The 17,507-nt window shown below is 59.5% G+C and overlaps 1 protein-coding gene and 1 long non-coding RNA gene across 3 annotated transcripts in view; one reads left to right on the plus strand and one right to left on the minus strand.

Moving 5' to 3' along the window:
* Window positions 1-17,507, minus strand: part of COL4A2 (collagen type IV alpha 2 chain) — a 153,324-nt gene that overhangs the window by 21,431 nt on the left and 114,386 nt on the right. For both annotated transcript variants that reach the window (XM_059143852.1, XM_059143851.1), the window contains 12 exons: window positions 16,800-16,866; window positions 14,683-14,793; window positions 14,076-14,225; window positions 9,173-9,265; window positions 7,926-8,089; window positions 5,192-5,264; window positions 4,996-5,102; window positions 3,504-3,705; window positions 3,107-3,166; window positions 1,730-1,786; window positions 1,155-1,262; window positions 302-523 (listed from right to left, as the gene is read on the minus strand). In XM_059143852.1, coding sequence (XP_058999835.1) covers window positions 302-523; window positions 1,155-1,262; window positions 1,730-1,786; window positions 3,107-3,166; window positions 3,504-3,705; window positions 4,996-5,102; window positions 5,192-5,264; window positions 7,926-8,089; window positions 9,173-9,265; window positions 14,076-14,225; window positions 14,683-14,793; window positions 16,800-16,866 — 1,414 coding nt within the window. The remainder of the gene's footprint in view (window positions 1-301; window positions 524-1,154; window positions 1,263-1,729; window positions 1,787-3,106; window positions 3,167-3,503; window positions 3,706-4,995; window positions 5,103-5,191; window positions 5,265-7,925; window positions 8,090-9,172; window positions 9,266-14,075; window positions 14,226-14,682; window positions 14,794-16,799; window positions 16,867-17,507) is intronic.
* On the plus strand, window positions 14,787-17,463 carry LOC131813533 (uncharacterized). The gene is made up of 2 exons (XR_009346857.1): window positions 14,787-16,545; window positions 16,732-17,463. It is a non-coding gene; the product is annotated as an uncharacterized LOC131813533 (long non-coding RNA).

Below are 17,507 nucleotides of genomic sequence, written 5' to 3' on the forward strand. Positions count from 1 at the left end.
AGAAAGCCCTGCCCCGACCCCCCGCTCATGGCCCCAACCTCCCGCTCACTCCCAGCTTGGGAACAGAGGGCGAGCATCCTTAGTCTGTAGGTGTCAACGTCTCAGACGGCCCGTCCTGGCTGGGGAATGTAAACCCGAAGACGATTACTGTCCTAGAACATTCTAAAGGGATATGTTCTGAGTGTGGGGAAGAAAAAGCAACATACACTCCATACGGCCTGTGGGCTTTAGCAAACCCCCCTCGGACGCCACGGGGCCGTGGGATCGGGCTCCCTGTGCCCCTCCTGCCGCAAAGACTTACCCCTGAATCCAGGTGGGCCCCTCTCTCCCGGAGGGCCTCTCAGGCCAGGCTGTCCAGGCACTCCAGCATCTCCTCGGGGCCCAGGTTGGGCTCCCAGAACTTCTCCGGGCAGGCCCCTCTCCCCTGGGGGCCCGATGGGGCCCGGCAGACCGGAGGGACCAGGGAGACCGTCCGCACCAGGAAGGCCCGCTGTACCTTTGGATCCTCGGGGCCCCACGAACCCTGGAAGAAAACATGGGTTGTCCCCATACCTGGAGGTTAGCATCGTGACGGGCCAAGGGAGGCACCAGAAAGGGGCTGCAAACAGCAAGTGTGCCGTCGGGGGTCTCAGCTCAAGGCCTTGCCCACCGGGGCCCACAGCGTTCTCTCCCACTCTGCCATCTGGCGTAGCCCCACAACGTCGCTCCAGTGCAGAAGGCCTCTAGAACCGTCTGCTTCTTGGGCCCGAATCTCCCCAATCCAGAGCGGGCCAGCAGCCCTTGCGGGGCTTGGGCGCCCTCCTGGGCTGTCTGCAGAGTGACCAGCAGAGTGGAGTCGATGACCTGAGGGCCTTGTGCCTCCGGGGACAGTCTCAGAAGAGGGCACCACAGCTTTGCCCTCAAAACATTCCTCATCAACCAGAGAAAACGGTCCCGCACACCTGTCTCTTTTCTTGCAGGAGCCGAGGGGGTCAGCAGAATAGCAGTGACGGAAAGCTCAAGAATTTTTAATTTCCCAACCAGAGAACAAAGTGGTCATCAAGTCCGTGTTGGCAGTTTCTAAGTGTCCAAAGACGAGAGAGCTGGGGCCCCCACGTCCCACGTGGTCCCCTCCCAAACCTATGGGGCTGTGTGGGGGTCTGACCCTGCCTTACCTGGGGGTCCTGGGAATCCTTCACGACCGGGGTCTCCAGGGAGACCCTTGAGCCCTGGTGCTCCGTCTGCTCCCGAGAGTCCTGGTGTCCCTTGGAGGCCCTTGGCCCCTAAATAGCCCAAAGAAAGCACAATACACGTCAGCGCCCCAAGAGCGAACCCCGGCAGCAGGTCTGTGGGACTTCTGTGGTCCTTGGGACCCTCCGAAAAGACAAGCTGGGGGATGTCAGCCCGGAGGGCACCTCTGACGGCTGACCACGCCCACCGCGGACCCCACCGACTCCCGCTGCCCATGGATGCCCGTGGAGGCCTGGGCGCCCGCAGAGGTGAAGCTCTGTGCGGCAGGAACCCTCTCTTCCAGCCAGGGCTGAGTGAGGGGTCAGTTTTCACGCATCTTCCATGGCGAGGAGGAAAAGCCGCTTCCCTACACGCGTGACCACGGTCTGCGGTAGCAGGTCATGGTCGCGGGACTCCGTGACGTCCACGCGCACGGAGGAGGGCAGGGCAGCAGGAAGAGGAGCCGAGAGCGACAGTGACAGTGAAGACACAGAGAAGCAGGGACAGGCCTCTGGCTCACCTGTGGGGCCTGGGGGTCCCGGCAGGCCTGGCGACCCCTTGGGGCCTCCGACGCAACCTGGGAAGGGGGAGGAATGGGGCTGAGCGGGGCGGCCTCTCGCGCCCACCTCACGGCTTCCCGTGCCGCCAAGGGCAGAAGCGGCTGCCAACAAAACCAGCTGCTGTTTTATGAGAGTCATTTAATGATTTGATCAATCACATTCCAGCGTAAAGAAAGGCCCAATTTCTTTGTGTAATGACGTAAGTGCCAGTGCAGTCAGTCCCGTCAAATCGACCGGGCACCGTGCTGGTGATGTTACCCGCACACTGAGGCCCGTCGCCGGGGCCCGACCGGGCACTCTGGGGCCGTCCCAGTCTGCCAGCGGCACCGCCTGGCTCTCCTCCGGAGATGTCCCCAGTCGCAGGAGACAGCCTGCGGCCGCCAAAGGAATCATTCAATCTCTCCTTTGTGAGTCTCGATGCCTCCAGAATCAGCCATGGCACTGAGCTGCTGTGAGCCCCCAAACACAGAACCTGCTGTAGCCACTTGCCATTGGTTGGGGTGGCGGAGGGCAGGGGCACCCCGGGGGGTGCTGTCATCTGGCCTCTAAGGGAGACCCTCGCAGGTCTTCATGTGGGGCTCCGTCTATGTGCTTGAGATCTGGCCTCTTCCACTGCCCTGGGGTCCCTGGGGTGGCCCGGCCAGGCCATCAGGATGAAGAATGTGGGGGTTCGGCCTGCAGGGTCTCCCGTTTGGGGGCCTCCCACCAGCTCCCTGAAGGCTCCGCAGTGCCCACCCTGAACCCTTACCCCGAGCGCCCTGCCACGTCCACAGGGTCTCAGAGCACCCTACTGTCTGTGCAGACCTCTTCAAAATCCTCACCCCTTGTGCCCTGGACTCATCGTGGCTTCCCATGGGGGTCCCTCAGTACACCCTCGAGGTGGGGCGGCTCAGCCCCCAACGGGATCTCTCCTGTCCCTTCTGCCATCTCTGGGCCTCGGCTCGGGGGTCACATGTCCCCCTCTTGTCTGCCAGCCCCGGTTCTTCACAGCAGTGCTCAGTGCTCGACCCAGCTCTCCGCTGGCAGGGATCGGACCCCTCCTGAAGCAATCCCCACGCAGACGGTAGCATGACCACACTTATCCGCTGAGTTCTCGCTGGGTGGTGGGCTGCTGCTTCCCATCGGTAGGAACCCGGGGTGCGATGCGTTATCACGCTTGCCCGGCTTTTGACGACCAGCCGCCGTGGAGGGCACGCCCACCCCAAGCCTGGCACGGTCTGCATTTCCTCCTGCGGCTCTGCACTTGCCGCGGGCGCCCACAGCCATCGTGACGGGTCGCGTAGCTCATAAACCCAACGTTCCCGTATCCCAGAGCACCCCGGTCTCCGTAACCATACCTGGCTGCACGGTCTCCTGTCCGTCACCTCCGATGGGCCTTTTCACGCCTGTGTCACAGTCTGGGGACAAGACACACGCAGGGATGAGACGGCTGGGACTTAGGGACCCTGCGGGTGCGCGCGGGGGAGGCCGGGCTGGCAGGGGAGCTGGGCCCACCGCTGAGCGTCTGTGCAGAGCCCCCGTGCCCCGGCACCCGAGGGAGAGCCCAGCCCAGTGTGACCAGAATCTGGGGGCCTGGAGGCCCCGTAGTCAGGGTCACTTGAACATGCCAAGAACTGAGAGCGTGATATGTGTCCCCACGGGAGCCCCAGGGAGGTCCCACTTTGCCAAAGGACAGTTGGGGCCAGTGTCCTGTGACAGAATGATCAAATGATCAAAGAGGGTGCCCCTTCATACCTATTTGTCCTGGAGTACCAGGGGGACCGGGGGGACCGGGAAAGCCTGGTGGTCCGGGTAGTCCGGCGTCTCCGGGGAAACCACGCTCGCCTTTGGGGCCGGGGAGGCCCAGTCCTTGGGGGCCCCTGTCTCCTGCAGTGCCCTTCGTGCCCGGTGCTCCTGGGTAACCTGAGTCCCCTGGGGGGCCTTTGATGCCATCGCCCTGTGTGAAAATTCAGTTTCTCTCTTAAAAATCACGTCAACCTCAAAGGCTGCCACACCCCAGTTCTCTTTCCCGCTCCCCCGAGTGGGTGTGACGGACACAGAGCTGCAGGATGGCGGATGTTAACAGGCATCTGCCGTCAGGGCCTGGCCAAGCACAGGAATCAGGTTTTTGGTCAATCCCGGGGACACAGAGGGAGACAGTCCGGGAGGCACATGGTCTGTTTCCTGTGCTCTTCCCAAGCCTCTGGGGTCCCCTTGGCCCGGACCTTCGTGCGCAGAAGGTTCTGTGGGAGCAGTTAGGCACGGGTTTGGGTTAACAGGAGCGGGAACACGGGTTCTGCTGCTGTGATTGGGCATCGGGACGCAGCCGCTATTCACGGGGACGATCCATCATTGAAGGAAAGAAAGTCCTTGATTTGGACCAGAACGAGCGTCGTGCTCACTGCGGTGAGGAGACGAGGCGGCCTCGCAGACGTGGGGGCTCCCCGTGCATGGACGTGCCCAGCAGGTGCAGAAGGAGGGCGGCGTGGGGCAGTACAAGGGGGCTGAGGTCAGTGGGGGCAGACGGGACCCACTGGGACCCAAGTCACGCTCGGACGGTTGTGCCACGTGAACTCTTTGTGGAAATAGTTTTCAGGGTCGTCATTCAAACAGCAGTACGAGGTTCTGGAGAATCGGATGTTTTCCAAGGGCGGGGAGGAGGGCTCTGAGAGCCGGCCGGTGCCGGTGCCGTGGCGGGCACGAGCTGCATGGAGCAGCGCAGCTTGGGCTTGGAGTGAGGCCGACAAGCTAGTGCGGGGACCCGCGTCCCCTGCGAGATGCTGGGGTCCTGACCCCGGCTCGAGAATGGGGCTGCTCTGGAAACGGGGTCTGTGAGGGCCATCAGGGTAAGGGGAGGCGAGTGTCCCACAGAAGGGGACGAGGGACGTGCACACAGAGACAGCACGCACGGGGCAGATGTGAAGACTCGGGCGGAGGACAGCCGTCCACGAGCCCAGGGACACCAAGGCCACCGGAGCCTGGGGAGAGGCTGCGGCGGGTTCCGCCGGGGGCTCCGTTGCAGACGCCCATTCGGGGCTCCCGCAGGGGACTCTCTGCTCACGCTAAGCGTCACGTGAGCCCTCGGGGCGTGACGTCCGGCTCACCTCCCTGTCTCCTCACCAGCAGGCCTGGGGTCCTTCCAACAGCCCAGGCCGTGCTGGCTGGAGTCAGTGCGGGGTGAAGGTTGAGACCACCCCGGGCCTGGGCGGCGCCAGCCCCCACTCTCTGCCGCCGTCACGCTACTCACCGGAGGGCCTGGGAGGCCTGGGAATCCGTCCAGCCCGTCGCGCCCGGGGACACCGTCGTCACCTTTCAGTCCCGGCACACCCGGGACCCCCGGGTGTCCCCGCTCACCTGGGAGAGGGTTTGCAGGTGAGGCCACTCTGGCGAGAGCGGCCGCGGGAGGACTGTGGGGCCAGGGACTGCCGCCCCCAGACACTGACCTTTGGTGGTGACTGCTCGGGAGTCCCCCTTCAGCCCTTTGGGCCCGGGAGGTCCCATGTGGCCAGGTGCGCCCTGTGGAGACAAGCACACAATGTCGTCCTCTCTCATTCTGTTAAGGACACCTGGGAAGATGGTGAGTTTCACTGCACACGACTTGGAGCCCTCACCCGTCACCGAGCCCAGCGCGGCCCCAAACACCTTTCTGCCTCGGGAGAATATCTCGTCTCCGGCTGTCCGCTTTGGTGGCCACCAACCGCAGGCGCTCAGTGAGCACTAGAAGGTGGCCGCTGAGACTGACTTTTAAACTTCAAATAATCAAAACGTAATGGAAGTAGCCACATGCGACTGCGTCGTGAAGACCAGAACCTCGCTGGTCCCGGTGTGGTCTGCGGACCAGCTGCATCGGCCCCGCGGGAGCCCGTCAGAAACACGGACCTCGGGCCAGACCCGGCTCAGAACCAGAATCTGTATTTCAACCAGCTCCCAGGGATTCACATACTCGTGACCTTCTGAGAAGCAACAGCCTCAGACGAACACAAGGTTGCTGCCTCCTAACGACGTCGCTGAGACTCGAGGAGGCACGAAGCCTCCCAGGTACGAAGGACACTTGCGTTTGTTCAGGACTGACAGCAACGGAGTCCTTTGTGGACAGCGTCTTCCTGACCGAGGTTAAGGCTGGAGGAAAGCGTCGCACTTTAGAGACAAGCCGAGTGCAGGAACGCTCGGGTCTCAGTCGTGAAGCCTAGCGGAGGTCTCCCGATGAGCGGAGACGAGAGGTCAGTGTGTTCTGTGTGTGCTTGTTGCTGGCAAATCTTGGTTGTCATTTGCAAGAACACGGGAGATCTTTGTGTCGCTCTAATTAAATGGAATGTCCTGAAAAATCCAACACTTACTTGATTTATTGATTTAGTTCTTGGCAGAAAAGGGCCAGATTCTTCCCGTGTCCAGGAGAACGCGTAGCAGCCAGCACTCAGTATGCAGGGGCCGGGCCAACGGAGCGACAGAGGGGCCCCTTTCCCGACGGACTCCCAACTTCACACGCTCTTGCAGACTCGATCGGTACAATCGTCAAAAAACCGGAAAATCATCGCAGGCATTCCTGCTGCTGCAGGGTCGCCGGACCCATGAGCATACAATGCAATGCGAGGCGACAAACACAGTGTCAGAGGTCCTCCGACAAAAATGCCGTGGGCGAGGGCGCCCTACAGTTGGGGGAAGGTTCCAGACATTCCGGTGTGCAAAATGGGGTCCATTTGGCTTCTAGGAAAGACCTGATCAATTTGTAAACAACCAAAGATCCCACCAGTTTTGCCTCGCAAGTTTGCTCTCTCACTACCTACGCGTCACACACACAGACGGCCAGGAGCTGGGGACAGTATCATTTTTAAGCCAGGATACGGCATCGCACCTGCTGTTTTCAGTCGGATAAACCGTCTGTGTTCTGAGCAACTGTGCGGGCCTGGAGCGGACTGTGCTGGAGCTCCCAAGCCACAGACCCGTTGGGAGCAACCCCCTCCCCGGCACCAGGTGGGGCCACCTGTCCCCCCTGCCCCAGGTCACGGAGCCAGATCGCTCTAACCGCCCTTGGCCCTGGGTCCCAAGCAATTTTTCCTCTATTGCTGGGTAAGTAAACTGAAAACTATAAATCTCTTGCAGCTCTCTTTTTAAGTAAAACAAATAAATGAGTAAATAACAAAGCATATTTTCTTTGCCTTTATCTGAAACCGGCTTTGAAATCTTCGGTTAAAACCTGTCACTGCAGGAAGACCTACAGACACTCTTTTCACGGGCGTGGAATGAAGTCTGCTCCGCTGATACACGCGGAACCCACCGGCCGGGACATCCCTGCCTTCCTGGGAACTCACGGTTAACCTGGAGGCCTCACTTCTTACCCGTTAAGGGAGATTTCATATAATGCCGCACCGGGTCTGTACTAAATTTCAAAAGGTGAACGTTCAGTAAAGCGTTTTACATTCAAGATGCTAGTGTTTTGTTTTGTTTTCCATAAAATTCACCATTTTGAAGCATATAATCTGGTGTTTTTTCAGTATTTTCACAAGATTGTGTAATCATCGCTAATCTAATTGCAGAACAGTTTCTTCCCGCCCCCAGGGAGACTCCTCAGCCGTGACACTCACTGCCCGTCCCCCCCATCGGCCCCTGGAGGTCCCCATCTGCCTCTGTCTCTGGAGCTGCCCGTCCTGGACTCTTCCCGCGAAGGGCATCACGTGACTTCTGCTCTTCTGGGACGGTCTCCTCCCACTCGGCATGTTTCTGGGCTCCCCCCACCGTAGCGGGTACCCGAGCTCCTGTCCCTCCTGGGGCTGAGTGACATTCCGCTGTGTGGGGTCGCTGCCTTTGCTTAGCCGTTTGCCAGCTGATGGACGTTTCTGTCGTCTCTACGTCTCGGCTTCTATCAGCAGCAGGCTTGGAACATCTGGGTACAGTTTCTGCGTGGACGTGTGTTTCGTGCCCTCCGAGGTTCCCAGGGGCGGGCCTCCCGGGGCGCACGGTAACTCTGCCTCTGACTTCCCAGGGAAACCTCAAACCATTTCCCACAGTGGCCGTGCTGTTCCCCTTCTCACCAGGACACGTTCTCGAGTTCCTTCTGGAGCACGTGGCCTTTCTGAATGGGGCATGGGGCATGTGAGGCTCGCTGGTCTGGGTCTGTGTTCACCTCAAGCAGAAGCTGTGCAGGACGTCCCGTCAGCTTCCCTAGAGCCGGGGTCTCACCTTGAACCCGGGGAAGCCGGGGACGCCGTGCCGGCCAGGGTCTCCTTGGTCCCCCTTCCTTCCTGGCTCTCCGTTGGTGCCGGGCAGGCCCTTGGGTCCTGGGAACCCTGGGAGCCCCGGGATGAACTGATCTCCCTCCGCGCACTTACAGTCCCCGGCGTCCCCTGCAGCGGGAGGCAGAGGGAAAGACTCGTTATTTCCTCGTGGGGCGCGTGCTAGACACCCTTCCCATCTGTGCGGGGCGACGGAAGTCCAGGGTGGCGGGGGCCGGAGCGGCGAGGAGGCGCCCCGGGACCTTGTCTGCTCCCGTGCCCGGTGGGGACTGTTTCCGAGACGAGGAGCAGGCGTCCTTCCTTGGGGTACGGAGTCCTGCCCTGTCTCCCCAAGATTAGCTGAACAACACACTGTTTACAGAGGAGTGTGTGTGTGTGTGTGTGTGTGTGTGTGGCTGAGAGCAGGGCCTTCTGGGCCTGGGGCTGGGGGGAGCCGGCGTTCCAGGGTCTGGGGTAACAGGGGAGCCCTGGGGAGGGTGCCTGGCTGGAGCCACGGCTCAGAGGCCAAGACCCTGGGTGGGAGGGATGAGACACTCATCGTCCCTTCTCCGTCGTGCTGTGGTGGGGCCCCGGAAACCACTGCTGGTGGCACAGGTGACAGGAGGTGGCTCACGGGGCGAGGGGATACAGCCTTCCACGGCGTCTGATTCCTGCGGCTGGCCCCGCCCACCGTGGGCTGCCCACATCCGCGCACATCCCCACGTGCCACCAAGTCAGGGCGTGTGGCTCAGGGCCACCGGGGCTGGCCCTGCTCCAGAAAGGCGACGTAGTTCTTTACTAGGAACCCCTCGCTCTGCTTGTTCGACCGCACCGCTCCCACCAACTGGGGGCGAGTGCTGGAGACCCTGCTTCGTCCTGTCCCCACTGGTGATGAGTCCCTAACTCAGGGAGGCGGGGAGGACAAGCTGTGATGACACCGTGGTCGCACTTTCTGGAACTGTCTGCAGGGCTTGTGACACTGGGCTGAGCACTTAGAAGAATCATCAGCTTCAGCCCGAGGCATCACTGTGCCGAGGCATCACCTCTTTTCCGTCCCTACTGGGCTCTGCACCCCCAGAAGGGTCCGTGACGAAGGGATGGCAGAGATGGGGGGAGTGAGGGTCACCACAGGGCTGGGCGCCCCGAGGCAGCAGCACGGGCCACAGGAGTGGTTTCCCCACCTTCCTCCGGCACTCGCGATGCGACAGTCCGTACCTTTCCATCCTTTCTGTCCGCGAGCGCCGGGGAAGCCAGAAGGCCCAGGGAAGCCCGCCTGCCCTTCTGTTCCTTTAAGGCCGAAAAGGAAACCTACGGAGAGAACCCAGGGAGGGCCCATGAGTGCCGCACCGAGACCCCACCTCTCCCTGCACCCAGGGTTGGAAGGGTCACTGCTCGGGTCCCCCAACAGAGGACCCAGCTCCATTCCAGGACAGTCCCCGGGGATGGGGGGAGAAGCAAGAGCCTATTCTGCAGTCTTCCTTTGGGAGCGAGACATAAAAGCCTTTGCTGTGAAAACCTTTCTTGCAGTCCAAGGAAATGTTTTCATGTTTCAGCCACGTATTTTACTCTATTTAAAAAAAATTTTTTTTTTAGTTTCTTAAGATTTTTTTTTTACTAATTATACTTTGATTTTAGCCTCCCATATATTTTGAAACACTGAATATTAAACACGTTCTTTTATAATAATTAAAAAAAGTGATTTTCTTGTCCACAAAAAGTCTGCAGGCGTTCACAGATGGAGGGACACAGGACATCTTCACGCTGTTTCTCTGAAATCCACCACATGTTTTCTGTATGTCCTGAGACTCCTATTCCAAGACCCACACCACCTGGGGCTCCCCAAAAGACAAAATCCCAAACAAACCAAGATATGGAAATGACCTCGGTTCCCTACGGGGGTTCCCCGGAGCAGGTGCACGCGTGGGTCTGCGTGGTGAACGCAGACGACTTGGGACCCTCTGACTTCCCACCCCCTTCCAGACCCTCACCCCCAGTGTCCGGGATCAGGGCCCCCCTGGAGGTCCTGCCGCGTCTCCAGGCTCCCAGACCTCCGAGCAAGGATACGGGAAGCCCAAGGAACGGGAGCTCAAGCCCGCGCATCGCCCCGCGGTTTCTCAACAGCAGCGCCACCTCGTGGCGGGGACGGGGCATCGCGCCCCGGGAACCGTGCTGATGGGCAAGGATGGGCATGTCCCCCAGAGCCTGTCCTCACAGACAAACCTCGTGGCGCTCACAGCGCCAGACCCAGAACCCCCAACGCCCTGAAACACCTGCTGTCATCCCCACCCCGTGGTACCTGGGGGCGGCGAGAAAGAGGCCACCAAGAGAGCCGGGAGGGGAGCAAACACGGATTTTAAGGGCATTTGCTTGGAGAAGCGACACCAGACGCGGAGCTCAGTCCGAATGCTCCTAAGTCGGGTGGCGGGTCCTCCTGCCCCGCGCTCTTTGGCCTCTCCGCACACTGAAGACAGTATCCGTCCTTCATGCACGGATGTGTCCAACACATCCAGCCCTGGCTAGCCCTGTGGTGCCCCGGAGCCACGTACATGGAACACTGGAGGCGACACGGCGGACGCTCGGGGTGCTAACAAGCGGGTGGGGGTGGGGCAGGCACATAATCCTAAACAAACCAGCCCGAATCTCAAGGACGGCCTGGGCTGTGGGGCTTTCAGACAGCAGCGGAGAAAGCCCATTTCAAATGGCCGAGGACAGTCCTTTCTAGGACCAGAGCCTCGGACCTGGAGAGGAAGAGACAGTGGCTGAAGGTGGGCACCGGGGACCGCGCCAAAGACAGCAGGAGTGTGTCCGGGAGCCCCTGAGGTGAGGGGAAGCCGGGCATCGAGGGGAGGCGAAGGGGCCATGCCAGGGCTGTGGATTTGACCCCAAGGGCAGAGTTGTTTTTTTAAAGTAGGCTCCACGTCGGGCTTGAACTCACGACCCTGAGATCACGACTGGAAGCTGAGATCACGAGTAGGAGGTTTAACCGGCTGAGGCACCCAGGGCCCTCGAGTTCTGAGGAGGGAAGTGGCAGGAACGCGCAGGTTAGAGATCTACCTGCCCCCGCCTGCCCCCTGCGGAGAGTCGAGCAGAGAGAGAAAGAGGAGAGGCCGGTCGTGAGTGGGCTACACGGTACACGGTCTACCCGGCAGGTCCACGGCAGGTGCCGTGCTGGCTTCGGGGAGGGCAGGCGGTGAGCAGAGGGCAGTGGACGGAGCCAAGAGGCAGAGGCGTCCCGGCTGCTGGCAAGTGAGGTGTCTGCGGGACGCCCGGGGGTTGTGGCCCGAGCTCCCGGGTCTGCGGGGAGGGGCGAGGCCCCGTTCAGGGCAGGTCGGGCAGGGGCCTGGGCGGCAGGAGACCCAGAGTTCAGTTGGACGCATGAAGCTCCGAGACATCTGTGAGACAGGCAGGGTGGCCACGGGACAGGCCGACTGTCTGAGTGAGTCTGGGGCCCAGTGCAGGCCTGGGCCGGACACACGGGGAGAGCTGGGCCGAGTCTGGGCTTCACCTGGAGAAGCCGCACGGTCCAGCCAAGCTGAGGGCACAGAGACAAGGGTCCGAGAGTGAACTTTGAGGGACTCTCGTCTCCCCAGCGGTGCAGGAGGGACGGGGGGGGGGCAACAAAAGCCCCTCCCGAAGAACAGCCGTGAGCTAGGAGGGAAAGGACAGAGCGGCATTGCGGAAGGCCCTCGAGGAAGGGGTGGGCTGCGTCCCCCCGTGGAGCAGGACGGCACCCCTGGGACGTGCACCCGGTCCCTGGCGACCAGGTCAAGGGCGCTCAGGCTTCGGAGGACCTCGTGGGCTTTATTTTCACCTCCACACCGTCTGGATGTTGTGAGAAGCGCAGCGGACAGGGAGGCACTCAGTCATGGTGTCTCGGGGATGCGGGGTTTGAGTCTGGCACAGAGCCAGTCCCCGCCGGCGAGCCCCACGGCCGTCCCACGGCGCATCCTCCCTGCTTGCTGGGTTTCACCTGACACGCTCGTGATTCCACCTTCGGGGCAGCGGAGCACCTCTCAGACGTCTGTACCACGCTTCTCTGGAAGAGGCGTAACAAAGCTGGCAGAAATCTGAACTATTCTAGAAAACACTGGGACTGCCCCGACACCTGATTCCATGAACTCAGCGAGAATCACAAGCAAGTTAGCTCAGAAAGAAAACCGACGTGTAGCTCGGTTCTGTGGGAACTGCAGAAACTGAAAACGGGCTGGTTTTCATCAGCAGCCACACTACCACAGGACGGAGGGCTGTTAACAAGAAAGGAATCCAAGCGTTTCATTCCAGGGGAAAAGTTGAAGAACTGTGTGGGAGTCAAGGTCACTGGTATTAAATTCTGACTCTGCACAAAAATGTTTTAAAAGGCCATTACGGTTGGCTACTTTCTGTACAAGAGACTGCTTAAAAAAAAAAAAAAAAAGTGATTTGGAAACAATGTGTCTCACGGGGTAAAAGAAATGTTTCAAGGAGAACCTAAGTTGTGTGCTTTTCCCATCGCAGGTTGATGACATTTATTGGACACTGTTCCATGCATTTTATGGATAAAATATGCACAAGAAACTAATTTGTTTACAGAAAACCTACATTAGTAAATCACAGACTTCCTAAGCGAGATTTACAAAGCAAGATGGTGTTTGTATCTTTGGCAAAACGGAATTTAGTTACTGGAATAATGACAAGGACAAAGTTGATCGCACTCCTTTATAGAGGCAAATTTTCATGCTTTTAAAGACTTTAAACACACCCCGTCCTATTGCCAAAGGGCACACGTAGCAGATGACATTTACTCAGGAAACATAACGCTCCCAGAAAGCCCTTGGCCCTTCTCACTGATGTCACAGTAATAAATATTACTTCCGGGATAAAAATACATTAAAGATAATACTGTTCAAACTCTTTGGCAAATTCCAGGGAATTATCTGCACCTAAAAATTTCCAGAAGAATGTGCGAATCTAGCTTTGCAGTTGAAGGAAAATTGGACATTTCTTGGACACTTCGACATTGACCGGAGGACACGAAGGGGCTGATGATTTTTCAACGAAAGCCGTGTGTGCACAGAGGCTCCTACCGGTCCTAGCGGCTGTCCTCCAGAGAGGACAAAGGGACGGCCGGGAGCAACCCAGGCACAGACCCGAGCCTGACCCGTACCCGAGATCAAGCACTGTCTGTCAGCGACCTGCTGTTCTCCCCGCCTGGAGAGAAGAAGCTCAGAGATCATGGGGGCAGGAGGAGAAAACCAGGGAATTTAAAGTCAAATATTTCAAAGAGAGGCTGATAAACCACGGACCGCATCACAGAGAAAGAAACTGTGACCTCACGTTTTCTCTCAAAGCCTCGTTTCTCCCAGCTCTTGGGAGGAGATGTTCCCTTTAGCAGCTTTTACAAGGGCTGAAACCACCCTTTAAACCTGGCAGCCGACAAGATAACTGCTTTTACGGCAAAGCTCAAAGACAGACGGCACGTCCCCCGCCTCCTTGGAACATTCTCCACGGAACGAGGAGCATGGGGACACGGGGACCTGGAAAGTCACTCTGCCCCAGGATTCAGTGCTGCCCCGAGGCAGCACGGGGCTCCTAAGCTCAGGCTTGTCTGCTTTGTAGACGCTGCGAGTCTTGCCTCTCGGCCTTGGCCAACGGCGGCCACGTCTCATTCGAGGAACGCAGCCCCCTCTTCCGTCGACTGCCGTCGGGGGCAGCCTTGGCTGTGCGCGGGCTGAGAAGGCAGACCGTCAAGTCTGCCCCAGATCCCGGTAAGACGGAGGAGAGAGGCTACAAGTTGAGGCAGGAGGCCTCCACCCTGGAAGAAGGTGACGGAACGAAATACAAGCCGCCAGAGAGCTTCGAGCTCACACCTGCTTCCAGACCGCGCTGCTCAGTTGTTCCCCCGCACAGCTGACCTCACTGGAGCCAGAGGCAGCCGCACCCCACTGGGTAACGCCCACGGGCCTGTGGGTACCCAATGGCTTCCCTCATCACTGGCTGTTCTGTCCGCAGCCCAGGGCGTCTGCCACACCCCAGGACAGTGCCTACTGCGTTGGTTCATGGAATTAGGTAGCACAGAAACCTATAAGGCTCTGGCACGGGCCAGGCTGCTCTGCCGGAACCCAAGTTTCGTTCCACTTACCATCTGGTCCCGGCGGTCCGGCAGGCCCTGGGGGTCCCTGGAGTCCTGGCCTTCCATCAGTGCCCGGAGTGCCGGGGTACAGCGCGGGGACGCCGGGGTCTCCTATGAAGCCTTTGGGACCCATTTCACCTGGCAAGCCTCTCTTCCCATCTGAAAATCCAACAGCGACCACCAGCAGCATGAGATTCTCACACGGAGCATCTGTGTCAGTGCCCGTCCCCCGCGGGCCCCAGGATCGTGGGTCTCCAACCAGCCAGCGACGTAAGGGTGGACGCTATTGGAAGACTTCATCACCCTGTTTCAACCTCAGAAGAGCCCCAGATGATGCTGTGCGTCGCGGCCCCGGCCACGAGCTCCGGCAGCTGCCCACGCCCGTGCCGGCCAGCCCACGGCATCGCGCTAGTTGCTGCCAGCCGCCAGCCCGGCCCTGTGGGGGTCACTGTCGCAGGTGGACCGCTCCCCGGGAGGCCTGCGCCCAGGTCGCTTGGGGCCACTGAGCCTCGTCTGTGAGAGCGCTGAGGGCAGGGCTGAGCGGTCAGGAAGGGGCCAGGGCCTTGTGTGGACATTGGGGGGTGGGGCACACATTTGATACCACGGGGTCAGTTACCTTCATCTCTGACCGATGTGCCGGGGAGGCCCGGGGGGCCTGGGTCTCCTGGTTCACCCCGGCTTCCTGGTTCCCCATGGGTCCCTGGGAATCCTGGGTCACCTCGGGCACCTGCAACGAAGACAGGCCCACACTCAGAACAGATCTGCCTGGGTCTGACTCTCGCTCCTCTACTCATTACACACGAGATCTTGGGCAAGTCACTTAGGTTTTGTGCCTCAGTTTCCCCACCAGCAAGACAGGGCTAACATCGGTCCCCATCTTGGGGGGTGGTTAGGAAAAGTCCATCAACCAACAGGTGCGATGGCGGCAGCTGAGACCCCCGCCCGTGCCCTGTGAGCGCTGCGCAGATGCCGGCCGTCCGGCACGAGCAAGAGCTCACAAAACCCAAGTGAAACCACAGACGCTCTCGTTAGTTTGGGAGAAGAGCAAGGTGGATGGTTTTGGTCACATTGCGACCATGAGAAAGAAAAAATACAATCCTCCCCTAGCCTTCGGGGTCCGGACAAGCTCCGGCGAAGCTACTCTGCGAAGATACGTTTATTTCCCTCTTCCCCGAGGGGATCTGCTCAGCCTGTCGTGGTCAGCAGCCGCGCCTGCCAACGCGCCCACTCAACGCCATCGCCTTCCAGCATGGTTTTAGAAACACGAGCTGGTGAAAACGGGAAGTGGATGAATTCTGGGCTCTTGGTCAGTGACGTTTTTGAAAAATGGCCCACGTCAATTAAAAAAAAAAAACAACAACTGTGTTCCCGAAGCCTGCAAAGGCCATGTTTCAATCTTGCCATAACCACGAACAGTGCGTGGACCTCACACTCCTTTTCCTGGGGTTTCTGGCGTGGCACGCACGTCGGACTCCACAGTGAAGAGGGTGCGTGCCAGCCGTCCAGGGAGGTGCTGAGCGTGGATTCCCAACACGCTCATTACTGGGATGTATGAACTGGGGACGCAGCCAGCTTTGTGTCCGCGAGCCAAGGTGTTCTTCTCTCTGCGCTGCCCTGGAGAGCCATCTCTCGGGGGCTCATGGGCTCTGTCCTCTGCCTACTCTGTCCCCTGTCCTACTCCATGTTCTCAACAATGTTGGATAAACACATGTAAATTTCCCACCACGCAGGAGAGGGGGGGTTTGACCCCTGGACATATGAAGCTGGGAGCCAGCCGATCTGCTCAGTGCAGGAGGAAAATATTAGACCGTCTTGATTTTAAAACACTCAGCCTTTAAGATCTCTTTCTGATGTGTAGGACATAGTGCATACGCTTCTCAGTCTGCTCCGGTAACCTACTATCTGCCCGGCACTGTCCCAGACACTGGGGAAGTCGCTGTGAACCACGATGGCAATTATCGCTGCCCCCATGGGCTCCATACAGCACCGCTCAGCTACCCACAAGCGCACACACCTACAAGTCTTCAGAGGGCGCTGAAAGCATTTTTCCTTTTAACCCAGAAGGACTCACACACGAAAAGGTTCTGAGACCAATGCTCGTATCACAGAATTAGAATATTTTGGTACGATCCCACCAGTCTGGGCGGCTGAGTAAAATAACGAGACAGGCATTAGCCACATCACGTGCAGAACTGCTCGCTTACACTCAGGGCCCCACCGGGACAGTGGGGACATCTTCTGAGCAGTTGGTAACATGCAAATACGTGGGGATTCCTCGAAAGGTTCGAAGGATGTGGCTGTTTACAGATCACAGACCGTGGCCAGTCTGGGGCTTCCGATGGGTACGCAGGGGCGGGAGCATCCCGGTGCCCATGCGGAAAGGAGGGGCAGTGCTGGGGCTGCTGCCTCGAAGCCCGATGGGGAGAGGACCGGGGTTTCTCGTGGCATCATCACAGACGGAAAGCAGAGCCTGCACGAGGTACATAGGATGAGGGACTCTCCCAACCTAGGGGTCTCCGCGGGAGCGCCGGGCTCTCTCTCCGGCAGCGGGAAATGGGGGTCCGAGACACCACCGTCAGCGAGGGGAGCTGAACCTGAGACTCGTGTTCTCCAAAGGTTATGTTCTGACCATCTGCTCCGCTTTGCTTTGTTTTGTTTTACTTAGAAAACCTTCCCGGCAAGTTCACGACTGTCCGGAACAAGAGAGGGCCCGTGCGATGCAGACATACGAACCTTTAGTGAGGGGGTGGTGAGGGAAGTAGGCCGGGGGGCCTGGGGGGCCGCGGTCACCCGCTTCTCCCTGGAGAAAGAGAAGAGAGCAGAAGAATGGGGGACCCGCCTTGTGGCATTCTGGAACGTTCTGTGAATTTGCAGGGACTAGAGCTGACAGTGGGCCACTGGCTGGGGCCCCGTCTCCTCGGGGCCGTGGGGAAGTGAGGTCCAGGCCACCCGCGGACACGAGCCGGAGGCAGCAAGAGGCAACAGGGGTGGGCGGGGTGTGATGCCATGAGACCCCGATCTAATTCCAGCTGGAGGGCAAGACCCAAACCTTCTCGAGTCTCCCAGGGCCCCGAAGGCCTAACCACTGAACAGCCCTGTCCTCAGCAGACAGACCCCTCCCTGAGCAGGGAAGTCCCCCCCGCCCAGCTGGGTCCCCGTTACCAGACCAGCGGCACCCGACCTGGTCCCCAGGTGACTGAGTTTCTCTGCCCTGCCGGCCCACGAATTATTCACACAAGGTAACCGTGATCTCCCCGGGGACTGGGGATGCCCCGCCCTCTTGTCACCGGGAAGCCTGCTCCCACGGCCCATTCTGTTCCCTCTGCCCTGGGCTGTGACTTCCATGCACCCCTGTGGGGCACGCAACCTTGTGGGCCCACAACACCTGTGACTAATACACCCGTGTCTGTCCCATCTGTCCAGGGCCGGGGTCACGTGTTT

This window comes from Mustela lutreola, chromosome 13 (assembly GCF_030435805.1).
Source record: "Mustela lutreola isolate mMusLut2 chromosome 13, mMusLut2.pri, whole genome shotgun sequence".
In the NCBI taxonomy this organism is placed as follows: Eukaryota; Metazoa; Chordata; class Mammalia; order Carnivora; family Mustelidae; genus Mustela; species Mustela lutreola.